The 14,256-nt window shown below is 35.6% G+C and overlaps 1 protein-coding gene across 2 annotated transcripts; it reads right to left on the bottom strand.

Moving 5' to 3' along the window:
- Positions 1-1,194: 1,194 nt before the first annotated feature.
- On the bottom strand, positions 1,195-13,285 carry LOC146132029 (phosphatidylinositol 4-phosphate 5-kinase-like protein 1). 2 transcript variants are annotated; one of them, XM_083396619.1, is made up of 9 exons: positions 13,151-13,285; positions 12,492-12,650; positions 11,752-11,820; positions 11,513-11,676; positions 10,893-10,964; positions 9,963-10,053; positions 9,116-9,287; positions 6,136-6,298; positions 1,195-2,769 (listed from the first exon to the last, which is right to left on the bottom strand). In XM_083396619.1, the coding sequence occupies exons 1-9, from the start codon at positions 13,247-13,249 to the stop codon at positions 2,163-2,165; spliced, it is 1,596 nt and encodes a 531-aa protein (XP_083252745.1). In that variant the 5' UTR covers positions 13,250-13,285; the 3' UTR covers positions 1,195-2,162. The 2 variants fall into 2 exon arrangements, with proteins under 2 accessions (XP_083252745.1, XP_083252746.1); XM_083396620.1 differs by having other exon boundaries at positions 12,492-12,730; positions 13,151-13,234.
- Between the last annotated feature and the right edge of the window lie 971 nt (positions 13,286-14,256).

Raw genomic sequence — 14,256 nt, forward strand, 5'->3', positions numbered from 1 at the left:
TTTTAGCCTCTATTAAAATGACAGAAAAAAGCTAAAAAGCCTAATGATTTTTAGACATTAACCATGTTGGAAAAAGCCAGATTTTTTAATTTTGTTGTCAAAAAAGTCAATTTGGGATCCTTGTACGTTTGTCTATTTATATTTTTTTTTTTTTTTCTTTTGTATTACGTAACTATAGAAAGTGTCGTGTAGGGCCTCGTCTAAAAGGGGTCTGAAATAGATTTTTAGGTTATATACAATACAAAGTGTGACTTCTGTCGAAAGAATGCTTTAAATATCCTTTTTCGACAAGCTGGTAAGAGTAGGAATAGGCGATAATGGTATAGGCCTACAAGTCAAACGTAAGGAAAACGTAAAAGCCTAAAAGCTTGATTTAAATGAGCCCGGGCTGCGTTAAATTGCTTGGCGAGCCAAATGCGACCCGCGGGTTTCATTAAGTTCAATAGTTCCTAGACGGGAACATCTCCTTGAGGTAAAACAAGCCTAAAGTTTGCATTAAAAACGTTGTAATAAATTTCCTTTACTGAAAATTTCTTTTTTTTTTAAAGCCGGTCCGCGACAAAATTTCAGTTTTAAACCGGTCCGCATTGCAAAAAAGCTTGCCGACTCCTGTGGTATACGAAATTGTCAAACATAGCCTACGCCCTACAGCACTTATTCAACGTTACTTGGTATGCGTTTAATAAATTTAAATTTTAAACAGCGTCCCCATTGTAATAGAAAAGTTCCGCATGTAGCGTACACTAAGAGTTTCACTGACAAGTATCTATCTCCTTAAAGTTAAACATTTCCTGAATATTAAAATTAGGCGGTTTCACTCATTGGAGCAAAACCCTGGTATGAATATTAAGTGCAAAAAAGAACTTTTTCCGAAGTTATTTCGCTTTAAAGAATTTTTACTTAACAGCTAACTTCAGCTATAAACAATTTGTCATTTCTTCATCAGTAGGATTGTAAAAAATAGTTAAAATTACACCAAGTTCTATTTGGAGTATAGTTGTCCAATAGATTTTAGTCCAAATCACCCCTCATTGTTCAATAACTTAAGGCAATTAATATTTACTTATACAAAAATATCCAAATGAGTCCCTTGAGAACAGTTTTTTTCTTAAGCTTGCTAACTGAATCTTTATAAAACTGTTACTTGTGTTCTTACAGTGAATTTGTCTGTTAAAAAGATAGGAAACGTCCAAATTCAACGACACATTGTGCTATTCGACAAAAGCGGAAATAATAAACTACTAAAAGCAGTTAGCAACCTGGATAGGTTTATAAATAGGTGCGAAAGCTATTTTCTAGACAAATAAACGTCGTCGTTACGTAAGTGCACAGACAAAAATTAACAAAAAAAAGAAAAGTGCAATTCTGTGAGAAGCAAAAAGCTATAGTTAAGTTGACCGAGAAACTTACAGCACCTATATTTTTTACATATGGATCGCATATATTGGCATACTGCCGGTACCTATTGGGGATCATTTCAAGGACCCATATATTGTTCAAACTTTTCTCTGTGAAAATTCAAATTTAATACATTCTACCTTTTTTATATCATAAAAAACAGCATAAAACAAACAACACAAATAAGGTAAAGCTAACTATACACAGTGTTTTACGGAAGTTCGCACTCCTGGAAAAACGTTATTTAAGGTTTCGGGGCATTAACTATACCTCGCCCCGAACATTGTGCGCCGAAGAAAGGCCGGTGCCACATCTAAAAACGGTGCACCCGGAGCCATTTCAAGCTAATAAATCCGTTTTAGAAAGTCGCATTACCTGGGAAAAAATACGAAGAACGTCCCACGAAGGACTTACAGAAAACGCTTTTCTTAAACTGGGGCCCGTGGAGCCCTTTAAGTGTCTGTAATTTTTGGGGTCCATAAAGGCCTAATTAAAATATTGGTGTGAAATGTGTAAAGATGAAATAAATTTTTCCGAAAGACAAGGAATTAATAAAAAAAACGTTCTAAAGTTCTTTTCAGGCGTGTTTCGGCTCTATTTCAGTTTCATATTGGCACATGAGTTGACCGAAAACAATAGGTTTCTTAGGTCAACTCATTTTATGGTCTCCTTTTTTACCAAAACATTTACGCCACGCGAACCAATTTGGTTTTTCAGCGGAGGGCTTCAAATACAAAAAAGGTTCAAAATCACACCCCTGCGGCTTAGGCGGTGTGGTCGCGCCAGTATTTGCGAAAGCGCTCGGCAAAGACGTCGGGGTGCACTGTGGAGAAGGACAGGGGAGGGTAGATGACTCGCTTGTACGAGTTCTCCAGTCGCTTCTTAAACGTATAGCGAGTAAAAAAGTCGATCACGCCCAAGTAGTAACGCTGCTCGCCATCAATCACGTGCAACTCGTTCCGGTAGTCAGGCAACAGCCGTCGGTTCTGGCCGCGAGCCTCCTCAGTCCCGACGGCGCACGAAAGCGCGTGTGACGTCATTGACGGTGACGTCACGTCGGCGCTGAGCGGCCGTCGGCAGCGGCAGAGCGAGGGGCTGAGCGACGGGGAGCGGTCACGAGCGTCCGGGATCATTCCCGGGAGTGAGAGCTCCTCTTGTTCTCTTTCCTCCTCGGAGGAGGACTTTTCGCCGGACGACGCGTTGCTGGTGCTGTTGCCAGGGCGACGGCTGACGTCGGTCGACGTGGAGCCGGTTTCTGATATGTCGGCGTGCTGTTGATGTTGCTGTTCGTGGTGGAGCTGGTAACGCAGCTGGTCAGTTGTAGGGCGCTGTAAAGTCGACTTGAAGACGCTGTGGTCGCGGTGGACCGATCTGGAAAGCGATTTAGCTTTTTTATGCTTTCTGAACCTTTGTTTCACCATAAAGTTTTGAGGCTTGCAATTGGTATCAGCGCCGATCATACAACAAATTAATTTGTGAATTGCAACCAAGTATCACTATTGAACGTGGGAAAAATATTAAAAATGAAAGGTAGATAAGTTTTCTTTAAAAAAAAAAAATTTAGCCCAATAGTCTGACAATCATTAATGTTGCATTTTGCTTGTTTGACTATTTTGACTAATAATGACGACATTTGGTAATAGATCGGCACTTTTTGTCCAAAATAAAGTGCTATATAGGAAATAATTTACAACTGCACGCAAAGAAGTATTCATAAGCGTTGCTTTAATCGACATCCAACCTAATGAACATAGTTGATGTATACAAACATTGCTATGTATACAAACATTGTTGCATTGTTAAACACTTTTCACGTCTATCGTGCTGTTACAAAACAGAAATGCACGCCCTTTAGTTTGGACAGTTAATTAGGAAAACGTACAAAATACTGTATCTTGTTGACAGTTATCCGGCAAAAAAATTGTTATGGGGACATTAGCCTTGCAAAAAGAACTGATGTTATTGTGTAAATATATTTTCTTTTAAAAAATGGTTTAAATCAAATTAAAGCAGAATAACTGATTTTACCAATACACATTTAAAAAATGTTGACTAATTTTGTGAATTTTTGTTTATCAGTATTAATAACTTAACGTTTTTGTCTTCATGTTTTAAGACCAGTATAACCATTTTAACAGGATCTATACATACATAAATATAAGTTAACTACCTCGGAAAACAAAATAAAAAACAATCACAAAATTGTTTATCGCCAACTTCATTTCATATTTCGTATACTGCTGCTTCCTATATGGAATAAACAGCATTGAATTATTGATTCCAGCGTGGTTAATATTTAAACGACTTTCCCTTTATTATCCTTATAGCGGTTTCTTAACAAAAGCCAACAGAAGGAAAATTTTTCTATCCTTAAACACGGTGGTTTAGATATACGGAGCAAATTTACTTTATAGGCAAAAGTATGTTGAATCAGTGGACCAACCTTATAGATAGACCGAAGGCATACAGTTATTTCGCAGTAGCGTAAACTGGGGTAACAAAAAAAATCATTAAACAGGATAAGATTGTGTAACACAATGAACAGCTGCGTTTTTAAGACATCATACAAATTATGACCTTTAAATACTTTAAAACGTCATTTTATCGAAAATTCAATCTACATTCAGTGTCGAGGTTACAGAAAACAACTGTGTAACAAAAAACTAAACCGCACAAACTTTTGGTCACGTAGAGTTGACCTAATCCTATCCAATAATTTAGTGTTTAGTGGCATCAACTAAGACGAAATACACCAATTTTACAGTTGTAAATGCTTTTTTGGAAATTGCCCGAAAAAAAAGGAAAGAAGGACTTAAAATAGTGCGCGAAAACACTGATGTCGAAAATTTGAAAATCGCGAACTCGATTCAAATTCAGTTTTGCTTTTAATTTTTGATCAGTACAGACTTCCAAGAACAGTTATCAAGACTTTCACTTTTAGTGGAGCACGAAATAGAATGGAAACTGTTTACCCTACCTCTTACAAGTGGCCCCTTTAACTGCCTACAGCTCCTAAATTAAGCAAAGCAAAGAAACTCTCATTTGACATTAAATTGACTCTATTTACTTACATTGGTGAGACATTTTAAGAATTGTTATGAACTTTAAGCCAATCGGTAGGGGTCATGCCTTTTTACCGAATCAAAGTTAAACACATTGATAGAAACTTCAAATTTTCGTCAAAATGTTGGCTTTAGAAAGTAATCTTAATTAAAACATTAACCCGAGTGGTTCTCCGCCATGTTCAGAGTCGTTTCGCAACAAAATGTACTTCAAACGCCACTTTATTATCAAAGCATAGGGAAAAGCTAATATCAACACCGGTCAAGAAATAACAAAACCATATCCACAGAAACCACAGTCCCGCTCGCAATTCTCCTACGTAACAATCGACCTATTGTTGTCGTCACCGAGTCGAACAGGGTGCGTCTATTGAGCGAAAGTATAGTTTTTCCAATTCAATAGCTTTTCAGCGAGTCTGACTGGAACACCGGGCCGACTTGTAAAAACACTCGACTTCTAAAGTGGATATTGTAACCCCGGTTGATATAAAGGTCAAACAATTATAAAAAAATAGCAAAGGTGTTTATTTCCTTAAGTTTCGCGCGATGTTGAACAAATTCAAAGCAGCTGTTCAAGATTATTTTAAGTGATTATGTGATCCAGGCGCGGTTTTAGTAAAAAATCGAATTGGTTTTAGTAAAATGCAAGTTGATTTTTGTCAATTTGTTAAAACAAAAGTCATTTCAAGAAGAAAGCTGCAAACATTTACAAATTTGCCACTATTTTTTAGCTATATTAGGAGCTGTTCACTATATTAGTAACTGCTATATAAAGCAAATGTTCACTAGAAAGAATATTTTGAGTGATTATGTAATCCAGGCTTGGTTTTAGTAAAAAATCGATTGCAAGTTTGCAAGTTGCTTTTTGTCACTTTGTTAAAACAAAAGTTGTATTAAGAAGAGAGCTGCAAACATTTACAAATTTGTCACTATTTTCAGCCATATTGATAAACTAATTCAACATAACATATTGGTTGAGTTATAAGAAAATAACTTCAAAGTTATATTGTTAAAGTAACCAACATAGCCTACTGTTTAAAATAAAATAACTTACACATACTTGTATAATATACAAAGTGTGATCTAGGCCAGTGGTTCTAGCTTACGGACCGGTGAAATTTCAAAAAACTTAAAAGCAAAGACTGGAAACTTCAATTAAATTAGCAATTTTCTGCTGTCTTTCTTATATAATACGTGGTATAGTGGTATACGAAAGTTTTTCACATACAACTATCTTAAAGTAGAAGACTTCAACGACGTGCCTACTTATAAACAGTTGGGCACAGCACTGCGCATTGTAACGTACGGTAAGTCCAAAGTAGACAATTAACTTTATGTTATGTCACAATGCTGCAAATTACGGAACTGGCGAAGTTCTTAATTTGGTGGACAAGCTTTTAACATCTTGCATTTCGCAATTGAGATATAAAATTGTAATATATTTGGCGGACCGGCAGAAAAGTTGACGCGGACCGGCGGTTGAGAACCACTGATCTAGGCTTACGTACCATAGTACACCGTCAATACACTAACCAACCGAATCAGTCGATCAATGATGCAAGCAAGGCAGGCTAACAAAGCCACTAGGTTGCGGTGGATTCGAACTCACAACCTCGACCATAGCGGGTCACTGCGCAAAAACGAAACTGGCGCCAAACCAACAGCAAAGGCTTACTTTTGTGCTCTTGAGATGATGGCGGCCATGTCCCTGCTTTCTTGCCTTTCGTCCTCCCTCAAAGGCTGCATGCCGACCAACAAGCTGTAGTCCAGAACCCCGATCGACTGTAGGAAGTGGGTGTCGGCCTCTATCTGACGCAGAAACCAGTCGCGCTGTTCGCCTGAAAAGCGGTTGTTATTTATTTCGGACTCAAGATATAAGACGAAATTAGAACAACTTCTGTGTTCGCAATAAGTAATAACTAGGGCGATTATTTTTTGACCTGAAAAATGAGGAATTTTGACCTGAAAATTTATTTTTTTTGACAACATTTTGAACTATTAGAAATACATTGATTTTTAAACAACATATTGTTGTTTAAAGTACCGCATTAGTGTCTCGAAGTCGTCAAACACACGATTTTGATGTTTTACTAACTACCGGTCGAACCCAAATCAGTTATTTTTTCGGATTTTCGCATAACTTATGAAAATGCTTACAGCTGATATTTTTGAAAAACGGACTAACTATAAAAATGCCAAAGAAAAACAAAACGCTGGGTATTTTAGAAAAATGTTGTGTGAACATTTGAACTACAAGGTAAAAAAACATATCACAAGCGACAAAAGACAGCAAATACTGTTCAGTCTATTTGGGCAAATTAGAAATACTCAACTACATATAGGCATAAAGCAAAAACGAAGTTCTAGCTGAACCTATTTCTGCCGGCTCGCGTATACCGTAATATTGCTCTAATGAAGATATAATATAGTTAAAATTTCGTTGAATGTAATTTCAAAGTGAATTTTTATGATAAAATTTTAACTGAACAAGAATTTCATAATTTATGCGCATTTTTAATCGATTTTGATTTGAAATAATTTTGACAAATTTTGACCTATCGTGCAAATTTTAACAAAATTTTGACTTTTTTTGACAAGTGTAAAAATAATCGCCCTATAGTAATAACATTTTTGCCTGCACTTTACGTTACACTATGCGTGGCGCTGCTAATACAACAACACCTTATTGTCGGAATAAAACACAGTTCAGGATAAGACGAAATACGACTAATACCTTGTAGTCGACATAATGTCTAAATTGGAATAAGTCCTAAGCCCGTCGAAATAAGGCCTAATGGCTAGAATCAGGCCTTTACGACATTTTACCTAACCCAAACCTCTACCCTATCACTACCTCCCCCCTACAATTCTCAACCATACACCAATTTTGGACTCAAACTATTACCCACCATAAACAGGGGCAAACAATTCGGTGCAAAAACAGCTGCGCCTAAACGTCAACACAAAAAGGCCGGTGCAAAATAACTGTCCTCTAATCATTCCATATCCTCTCCGTATTTAGATGTTATACTGACCATTTAGACCACTTTTCGCTGAAATTACGACTTATTCCGACAGTTTTAGGTCCATTTACACGATTCCGAGTGGATAATACTGCGTATTTGGTATTATTATGTCGTTGGACTCAATAATATTGTTTTATACATCATTCTTCTATAGATACTGTTGCTTCGTAGGTATTACTGTGTGTCCTCGTCTAACTATCAAGGACAGCGGTTCTTAGTCTTTTTACTGTCATTAAGCCCACATTAACCGAATAGAATTCAATTAGCTCTTTTAAAAAGTATTAAGGTATGACGACCCGCAATTCACTAATGATTAAGGGAAAATCGACTGACCTAACAACTGCCATTCACACGTTCATTAAAAATGTAAAAGCTTTTCAGGGGTCAAAAAGCGTCCTTTATCGATTTCAACCTTGCCCTAAAAATATCGTCAAATTACTCTTTTTTACATAACCCACAGATAAGCAACTGGTCTAGGTTTCATTTAACGATCGGCCCTTGAGGCGTACTTAAATTAAGAAAAGAAACGCGTTGCTAGTCGTGTTTGTCTTTCCCAAAAGCGGACGTTGCTCTAACAAATAATGTTTAAAATATTGTTGATAAATTTTCGCATAACCGTGTTGCCTTGAGTAAAAGGAATACAATTGGTCAATATTATGATTTTAATTTCAACTAATGGCATAAACTATTTTATCTATAATATAGAAACATCAAAGCTGTAATGCACCAGGTAACATTGCGTAGACCTAATCGCTTTTTTTTTATTTCTAGCTTAGTTCATATGGTAATTCGGGCCGCGCAGGAATTTATATAGAACATATAGAAATATCAATGCCAAAATGACCAGGTTTAAAGCCGCCGCCCTTTCCAACGAGTTGTAATTATGGGGTAACAGTATATTCAAGAACCGCTTTCCATAAAAAGACTGGAAAGCGACGGAGTGAAACAAGGTTAACAAAGGGAAATCACGGTCCTTCGCTTGGCTGTCAATGTGAAATCACGAGACTTTTTTGAGCGAGGTAACTTGAGAATAAGATTACAGACCGCGTCCCGAATTTGACACCAGCCGCCATTCAACAAGGAGGTACTTTGTACTTTGTGACGCGTTTTGCGTTAGGGGACCGTAACTAGCAAATCTTGTTCTAGGTTATCCCAACGATCTGCTTCTAACCCTACGGTTTCAATCAAAGATATTGAAATAAATTGGTGCTTTTATTTGTTAAGGTTGGATGAAGTGTTTATCACTTTTATCTTGAAGACACAGATCAATATCCATTGTTGGAGTAAATCTTGTTCTAGGTTATCCCAACGATCTGCTTCTAACCCTACGATTTCAATCAAAGACATTGAAATAAATTGGTGATTTTATTTGTTAAGGTTGGATGAAGTGTTTATCACTTTTATCTCGAAGACACAGATCTTTTCAATATCCATTGTTGGAGTAAATCTTGTTCTAGGTTATCCCAAGCATTTGCGCTCAACCCTACGATGAGGGGGGGGGGTAGTCAATAGCGATTTTACTAATTATTATTAAATTTAAAAAACTAAAGATAAAACATAAAAAAATATAATAGCTGTCCACACAAGCTGCTGCCAGTAATCTGAAAGCCAAAACAAAGCCTAACCAACCCAGCACAATTTTGTCGTCTTTGAGATTCTGCTCCTTGAGAATGACCATTACATTGCTACTGCTGTCGGTCTCTGGTTTGGTAAAGCGCCCGATCAGGCATCCCTTGATGTCATAGCGTTGTTCTATACGCTCACCGGGATAGTAGATGCTCAGCATGACCATGAAGTACACCTTTGGGGCGGGAAAAATTGAATCTTATATATGTGTATGTTTTGCATGGGAATGATGGCTGTAGAAACCAAACACTTCGTGTTTCGTTGTAAATGCGTTAATCAAAATTGAATTTTTCGCTATCGTTCGGAAAATGTGCCGCGAGATTCTGTTTGTGTTTCATATGGTAAAAGTGTGATAGAGTTTCTTGTGTTAATTTATGAGTAGAAAATAAATATGGCGGTAACTTAGAACAATATATAAAAGTAGTAAATTTTAGTTTTTATCATAATGATATGTGGGAAGATTACTGTAGAACTTAAAACTATCGTTGGAAATTTTACGTTCAATGCTGTTTTGGTTTCGTTGAGTGATATGGGACTGGAAATTTTTGTTGTTCGTTAAAAAAGGCCCATAATTTAAATAATATGGCGGTCGAAATTAAACCTATTGCGTCTCATCGGGAATTTGATAACGGTCTTTAGATTATAAAAGAAAATAATAACAAATGTCCTAAGTGATTATTAAAGAGACAAAACACACACTTTTAACAAATTGTTTTAAGCGGCTACATCATAACTTTAACATGGAGACAAACGAGTAGCACCCGAACAGTTAAAAAAAAGTAAACGACACACACGGTTGACGCACATCTTAAAAAATGCTTTTAAAGAGGGCACACTCCACAATACTTACCGGCTTTTTGAACTTGCGCACCTGTACGCTGTGAACGCCCACAAACTTAACGAGCAAGCTGTGCGGGTAGCTGTCAAAGTGATCCATGTACCTGCAACGTGAAAGATATTTTTAAACGGCTCGCCATCAAATAATGGCTTGTTCTTGTTTGGCGGCTACGTGGCATTTTTTTTTGACATTTTTTTTCAATTTGGGTCGCCGTTTTATTTAATTGCGTCACTGACTGCAGAAGTTTCGTATGGTTAGATTTATTGATATTGTCTTTTGAGACAAAAATTATTTGAAATTTAATAAAATTGCGGAATCAATACCAAGACATGGCTCATATTACTTAAATTCCTGCTTATTTATGCTATTTCTTATGTTTCGTTCGCAAAAAAAAAATCAGGAAAGAGTATTGGGTCGCCAAAACTTTGCTGTTATTTTTAGTATATGGGTCGCCGTGCAAAAAAGTTGAGAACACTGCATTACTTTTTTTTTAATTTCGCAGTTTTAGGGTACACACTGTACTATAAATGTCATTGTCTCCGGCTTGATATGTAGTTCAACCTAAAGTTTAAATTTCAAAATTTATGTTAAAAGAATCAGGTTTTAGGGGTCAAGCATGTTTCATTGGTTACTTGGGGACTTATAGGTGATTGACATACAGTGCCACATGAATTATTTATTGGTGGTTTCTAAATGCAGGCTTTGTTCTCTTTAAAGACCTTAAGCTATAGGCGAAAATAACTATGGTTTGACAATAAAAGCTATGTCATATTTGTTAAATAACCAAACCTTCTGTGACTAATTAGCAGGGCAATGCAAGTTTGTTTAAAATCAGGGACATTTTCTATTCCACTCCCCCTCCAACTATAAACAGTCTACCAACCAGCAAAATTTACAAGTTATTACTAGGTACAATACTGGGCATACACCAATACTACAGACCTTTTCAATATGCGCATGAAAAACACCACTTCAGATTTGGTGACCGTCTTTATCATGAACTGTTTATTGTTTCTAAAAGAGACAGGTCCAAGTTAACTACAGAACAAAAACAAGTCAAGCAAAAAACGGTATTACCATTAAATAAATTTTACAAAAAAATTAATTTAAACACAAATAAAAAATAAATATAGGTAATTGAAATGGTAAACTTAATCTTGAATAATATGGGTAAATAAAATGGTAAACCAAAAGTTTAAACATAACTAAATAAAAATTAATAGAAAGTATATTACGCCATTGCTTTTTTAGTAGTTTAAACATAAGCGATAGACTAACTGCAACATTCTGTCCTGTACATGAAAATTACATTCGCTGCATTATTTAAAAGGGGTTTAATTATTAACCACAATACCACAATGTGAAAAATTAAGATGATTTTCAAATTTTGAATACTAATTAAATATTAAAAATATATGACTATGTTAAATACCTCTGTGGACTTATTTTTAATATTTTGTGATAAAATTACAGACAAGCATAAAGTGTTCCTGGTACACCCCCCAAAAACATTGTAGGGCCTAAAAGGTTAAGCAGCCACAAAACCATTTGTTGAAACTTACGTCAGAAAAAAGCTTTGTCCACTTTTTGAGTTTGATAAAAACTCCAGATAAAAGTCGACTGGGTTTTGCGGCGAAACAATTTCTAGGTATTCAGAAGTAGATAGGCAAATTCTTTGACGAAGAGCATAAAATACCCCAGGAGCATATGATTCAAAGGTAATGGGCTAAACGACAAAAATAAGATTTGCTTGGGAGAAAAAGTTAAGAATTTAGCACGAAAAAAATATATTTTGGCTTACTGCTTCATGTTTTGGGCAAGTAAATTCATGCTTGACAACTTCATCATAATCTTCCTTTGCAAGAAAAACCTTAAATCAGTAAACCAAATAGAAATTAATTCTTGATTTTAATCTTAGAACAATTAAATGCATTTTTCAATGATCTTTTATATACAATTATATTTAGGCCAGTCAACACAAAACTGAAGTTTGAAAAACATTTTAAAGAGTGAGATGGTTATTTGCAAATGTAATTAGGGAAACCATGTTATTAATGTAACAAATATTCTATTGAATATATTTGATTTTGTTTCTATATTAAAATTTTAGAGCAAAAAAAAATGATTTTGTTTCTATTTCAAAATTTAAAAGCAAAAAAAAATATTATTATTTAACTGAAAATATTTTATCCTGTCTTTAAAAAATATTTATTGATATAGTCACTGAAATTAAAATAAATAATCTAATCACTTTGAAAAGCAAGGATAAACAAGATTAACCAAATGATGCATTTTATGTTTTAAGTAATAGTTGTTTTGGCGCTGGTCTAGAATCCTACCACAGTGTACAATATTTGGGTTAGGGTTAGCGTTTGGGTTAAGGTGGGTCAAGTATTTAATAATAGATACAATAATACTTGACCCACCCTCACCCAAACGCTAACTCGCACCCTAACCCAAATATTGTGCGTTGATTTAATCATTGTGGTAGGATTCTAGACCAGTGCCGTTGTTTTAAAGTAAAAATAATCCTAAAATTACCTTTTTCTTATCATGCCTTGTCAAGAAACTTCTCATTCCAAATCGTATATATTGAGTGAACATAAACTTTGCATGAAGTTCGTTTATTTCACGAACATCGCGCCGCTTCCATCGTTTACGCACCCGGGCAAAATAGCCTTGTCGCTTTACCGCTGTTAGCTTTGACATTGTAAGGCACATAAACAAATTACCTCAAAAGTTGTGCAATCATAATTAAAGTCCAACTTAATTTGACCAAGCTGTAATGTTTATCAAACCAATGTATTAACATAGCAATTTCTAATTAAATTTCATTAGAAGTAGCCTAAAACTGGAGATCTTAAAGGAAGAAGCTAATTTAATCTGTTTTCTTTTACTTTAAATAAAATATGTCTTATAAATTTGCTGTACAGTAGCTAGCTTTTCTAATTTTTACAACTTTATTGTTTTATAAAAGCATTTCACTAAAGTCCTAACATTTTGCAACGAAAAAATCCTAAAATCAAAGGCTGAAGTAAACATTTTTTTCCGAATTTTAACTAGCTAAACTGAGAACGTAGCTTGTATTTCAATTAATAATTATAGGCCTATAAATTAAAAATAAATATGCAAGCATACTAAAAATCGACGTTCCTTGCAAAAACTTGCTTTGCATATTAGTAAAATATAAGCATGCTTACCCCACTTTTCATGTTAGCTTCTGTTCTGCTTAAGTTTTGTTCTGACTGCGGGAAAAATATAAAATGCCGAACAAAAAAGCATTTCTTAGGTTCGTTCATAATATGCGCTGCGTTTTTTTGTTGTCATGTTACTATGTGACTTACATCCAATGACAGCAACGACACAAATTCATGAATAGGCAAAAACCCAAAGAGATCATAATCTCTTTGCAAAAACCGGTATAAAGACAGTTAGGATTTTAGTTGTAAATGTAAAATTTAGAATCAATGTTTTATATTTCTTGTAGGCCTAAGCCAATTTAGTAAATTAGTTTTAGCCCAAAGGCGTCCTGCGAAAATGAAAGTTTTGGCAACGATTTAAAGGCGTATTTTCGCTTCGCGCGAATAGATCACATCTTTATAGTGTATCCCAGGGGACGGCAACCTTCCGTATACAGTGTGCCAGTTTATGAATAAGTTTTAAATATCAACAACTCGCGTGCCAAACATTTTTCTATATTTGGTTTTGGCAACCAGGGTCGCGGAGTCGGTTAAAAACAACCCAAGTCTGACTCCGACTCTACAGTCTGTATTTAACCCATTTACGTAACTAAATTAAGGTGAATATTCAGCCATCCACTTAAGGGTCATGGAAAATATGCCACCATATTCTTCTATTAAACCATACAAATTTACAGTTTTCTGCCTTATCAATTTTAAATTTGGTACTGTACATGCGCACGTCGGACTCGGGTTGTCTTACTCGAGTCCTGAGTTCAACTCCGCAGCCCTGCTGTCATCTCACATCTATTTTACGAATGATCTGACATCTAATTTACGCATCTGTGGAGACGCCATTAAACCTAATTTCATAAGTTATATTCTGTAAAGATACCCTAACCCTGGTGAAAAAAATGAACTGTCACGAACACAATACTGTGCCCGCTATTTTGGAATATACTTCGAATCTTTTCTTTCGATACCTGAAAGTGTTAGCTGTCAATTTCGCTTTTAGCTTGGTTTCTCAGTAGCACAAAAGCCCACGTGCATAACATGCTTTAACACCAGTAAACATCAAGCCAAATACATCGCATTGTGACGTAATACGAACGGTTAGTCGTAAACAA

Source organism: Ascidiella aspersa, chromosome 9 (genome assembly GCF_963924565.1).
Source record: "Ascidiella aspersa chromosome 9, kaAscAspe10.2, whole genome shotgun sequence".
Taxonomy (NCBI): domain Eukaryota; kingdom Metazoa; phylum Chordata; class Ascidiacea; order Phlebobranchia; family Ascidiidae; genus Ascidiella; species Ascidiella aspersa.

Coding starts and splice junctions, on each gene's coding strand:
- LOC146132029 (XM_083396619.1), bottom strand. CDS start 13,249: ATGAACGAACCTAAGAAATGCTTTTTTGTTCGGCATTTTATATTTTTC. Junction 10,054..10,892: donor TTCATGCGCATATTGAAAAG/GTCTGTAGTATT, acceptor TTCACGTTGCAG/GTACATGGATCACTTTGACA. Junction 6,299..9,115: donor AGACGACAAAATTGTGCTGG/GTTGGTTAGGCT, acceptor ACCGCTTTTCAG/GCGAACAGCGCGACTGGTTT.